Here is a 4147-nt window from a genome sequence, read left to right as displayed (position 1 = left end):
GGTGGCCGGGAGTGGCCACTGCACTCCAGTCTGGGCGACCGAGTGAGACTCCAACTCAAATAAATAAATAAATAAGTAAGTAAATAAATAAATAAATAAATAAATAAAAATATATAAATAAAATTGTAAGCCAGTTTTTCCTCCTACTTGAGAAAATATTCAAAATAAACACTACCTCATATTTAAGACAAATACTAATTTGTCACTTTTCAATCAATAATATAAGGTGACAATTTTTTCATAAACTTTTAATGGAATATTATTATTAATAATTTTAAAACAATAAATCCTTTTCCAATAGGCTCCAAATTATTTTACTGCACTGGAACTTTGCTGAAGCAAATTTGGGTGTTTTTTTTGAGTCGGAGTCTCACTCTGTCACCCTGACTGGAGTGCAGTGCTACCACAGCCTCCACCTGCTGGGCTCAGGTGATCCTTCTGTCTCAGCCTACCAAGTAGTTGGGACTACAGGTGCGCACCACAACACCGAGCTAATTTTTTATGTATTGTAGAGATGAGGTCTCGTGACATTGCTCAGGATGGTCTCAAATTCCCAGGCTCAGGCAATCCTCTTGCCTCAGTCTCCCAAATACTGGGATTACAAGCGTGTGCCATTGTGCCTGGCCTGCTGATACAAATTTTATTTAAAGTGACTAGGCCATTTTTGTCATCATAGATAAATAATCAAGTTAAAATAAATAAAGCCAAAGCAAATATTCAATGAATTCTCATATGTGTGAAGCAGCGTAGATTAGAAAAATATATATCCCATCAAAAAGATACAATCTAATTGGGAAACAGGACAAACTCATGAATTATAAACAATTAATATTTTTTCATTCCCCCAGAATGATCTAAAATGCAAAACTAACTTCTGCAATTTTCAATTTAAAACTCTTCCATGACTGTTCACTGCCTAGTAAGTACAGAATCCTTAGACAGCCAGACAAGACTCCCCACAATTAGATTTCATGTCTCATCTCTCACAACTCCAAACCATGCACTCCTAACAATACACAACTACTTGAAACATCCCCAAACAGAACACACACCACTTTAAATCCCCATGCCTTTGCTCAAGCCCACTTTTTGCCTTTACTCCATTCCCTTTCTCTCTCAATCATTCTTCAAAATTCTGATAAGTGGCACATTCTCCATGACATGCTTACCCACTCCCAACTCCTAGGCTGGTCAGATTCCTTCCTCTGAACTCATATAATATACAGCATCCTGTGCCTACCTTTATTATAACACTTGCCACACTGTATTTTATTCTGTTTACCTGCACATTTCCCCCCACTGTACTATAAACTTCTGAAGCACAAGATTTTGTCTATTCATCTTTCTATCCCCAGCTTGGGATACAAGGATATTCTGAATAAATGTTTGTTGAAATAAAGGTCAACGTCACAAAGTTGCATAAAACTAATCTTTAAATTATCTGAGGTAAAGAATAGCACACTGACAACCCCAAGTTAGTGAAGTATAAGCAATTGTTTCAAGTGTCACTGGCATGTCACTTCTATTTATCCTGGCATTGGCAACGTGTCCCACACACTGCACATACAAGCAACACAGCAGCTACTTAAGCTGTTTTCAGTTAATTCTGAAACCAAATCACCACAGTACATATGTTTACAAGGCTGTAGATTACTGCTTCTCTATAAAATCACACAATCAGGTATTACTGATTACTAATTACTGAGATGCAGCCACTTTTGACATTTGAGGTTAAAAAGATGAACAATCCATTAATTTTTTCCATTTCAGAATTCTCACTGGGATAAATGGAATCAAAAGGTGACAAAATTTTTTCTTTCTTCTAAAGGAGGTCAGAATTCCACACGCCTTATCCATCTCAGAAAAGCATTTTAAATTCTATTTATTTATTCATTTACTTATTTAAGAGATACAGGGTCTAGGTTGGAGTGCAGTGGTTGCTCACTGCAGCCTGAATTCCTAGGTTCAAGGGATCCTCCCACCCCAGCCTCCGGCAAAGCTGAAACTACAGACACGTACCACCACTCCTGGCTAGTAACATTACCCATTCTTAAAAGGAGGACAAATAGAAGTTATTTTGTTTTTGAACTTCCTTTAAAATTACCAGTTAAAAACAACATTTAATAGCTACTATTTAAATTTTAATTATGGCAATGAAAAAGCAACAAAAAGATTCAGTGGCCAAACTTAGTGTCATCTTTACCAGGTTCACGGAATCTTAGGGTTTAAAGAGGTCTTAAAAGGTTATCCAGGATCACCAACCATTTGATAGCTGGATCTCCCCTAACACCATTAAGTGGCTATCTGATCCATTCCAACACTGCTAGTGCCTGGGGAGCCAGCTCATCACCTTCTGAGGCTAACCATCTTGGATACCTTCACTGAAATGTGTTTCCCTGTAGCTTGTACCAACTGACCCTAGCTCTATCCCACGGAGCCTTACAAAATCAAGCCTAATCCCTACGACAAAACACAGACGTTCACATGGCTGATGAATATTACTACCCTCAAAGTCTTGAGGCTTCTGGTTCCTTTTCCGAGAATGGGCTGCACGCAGAACTCCTAGTGTTAACTGATCAGAAGCCGGAGGTGCCAGGCCCTCACGGGGAATATTATCTCACATCTATACGCCTCATTTGTTAGAGAGGGCGAGAGCATTTGTTGGTATAGACAAGAGTCAGGCAGCTCAACATGGGGAATACAGGCCACCGAGGTTACCGGCTCTGGGCCCCCTGAAGAAATCACGTATTAGTCTAGGATGACTCATTTCTCATTTCCTAAACAGACGACACAGGGCGAAACGCAAAAGATCATAAGGAACTCGGAGGTCAACTGACGCTTCTCCTCCCCAGCACTGGGGAAGCTGTTGAAAAAGCCAAAGCCCACTCCCACATCCCACCCGCCCGGGGCACAAACGTGCGGGACGGAGAGAGAGACCGAATTTAAAATTAAAATCTAATGCTTTTCGGACGTGCGCTTCGGCCAGGGTGGAGGGGAGTCTCGGTCCCCCTTTTCAGGCCTGCGAAGGAAAACACTAGCACGGTGAAAGCAGTTCCCCCTACAGAGCCGACTGCTGGGGTGGGAGAGACGAGCAAGGCCTCAGATTCTCACCTTCACATTTCTGCTCCACAAAGTCCAAGATGGGGATGGACCAGTCCGGGCCTCGCAGGAACCCCGCGATGCTCTCCACCACCCATTCCACCTCGTCCTCTTCTTCCGTAGCCATGCCGCCCCGCGAGGCAGCGCGGACGCTAGGCCAGACCCCCGGAGGCTGCTAAGGCCTTCGGCCCCAGGAAGCCGAGAAGGAGTGGGGGAAAGCTGCCCCGCAGTCTCCCAGCCGCTGGGATAAAAGCCACAAGCCGGTTAACGGAAAAATGGTCGCTATGACAACATACGTAGCCACCCCAGGCGGCGGCCCGGAAGTGAAGCCGGCTACCCTGAGAGTGGGGGAAAGCCGCCCCGCAGTCTCCCAGCAGCTGGGATAAAAGCTACAAACCGGTTAACGTAAAAAATGGTCGCTATGACAACAGGCGGCGGCCCGGAAGTGAAGCCGGCTACCCTGGAGCCTGCGCACCTCATGGTGGGCGGGGTGTGTGTGGGGGGGGGTGAGACACACACATACATAGTGGAGGGGTGGACACACACACACACACAGTGGGGGGGTGGACACAGGACACGCACACACACACACTCTCTTAAAAAGCGTTTCTGATTGGGGATGGACACAGGACACACATACACACACACGCACCCTCTTAAAAAACATTTCTGATTGGGGGGGACACAGGACACACATACACATACACACACACACACACACACACACACACACACACACACCCTCTTAAAAAACGTTTCTGATTGGGGGGGTGGACACAGGACACACACACACACACCCGCTTAAAAAACGTTTCACACATACACACCCTCTCAGGACACACACACACACACACACACACACACACACACACACACACACACACACACACACACACACACACACACACACACACACACACACCCTCTTAAAAAACGTTTCTGATTGGCTGGAACAGAACACCAGCCAATAGCCCTTTACTTATTCTGATTGGCTGGAAAAGAACACCAGACACACACACACACACACACACACACACACACACACACC

At 44.5% G+C, this 4147-nt stretch overlaps 1 protein-coding gene across 1 annotated transcript in view; it reads right to left on the bottom strand.

Moving 5' to 3' along the window:
- CFAP36 (cilia and flagella associated protein 36) overlaps positions 1–3427 on the bottom strand; it is a 32463-nt gene extending 29036 nt beyond the window's left edge. Inside the window, exon 1 of the mRNA XM_008067208.2 lies at positions 3112–3427. Within this exon, the coding sequence (XP_008065399.1) occupies positions 3112–3226 (115 nt within the window). The 5' untranslated portion in view covers positions 3227–3427. The remainder of the gene's footprint in view (positions 1–3111) is intronic.
- Positions 3428–4147: the final 720 nt, after the last annotated feature.

Source organism: Carlito syrichta, unplaced genomic scaffold, assembly GCF_000164805.1.
Source record: "Carlito syrichta isolate Samal-C Ts95f unplaced genomic scaffold, Tarsius_syrichta-2.0.1 Scaffold309408, whole genome shotgun sequence".
Classification (NCBI taxonomy): domain Eukaryota; kingdom Metazoa; phylum Chordata; class Mammalia; order Primates; family Tarsiidae; genus Carlito; species Carlito syrichta.
The sequence above is the reverse complement of the archived record's forward strand: the minus strand, read 5'-3'. Positions and strand labels throughout refer to the sequence as shown.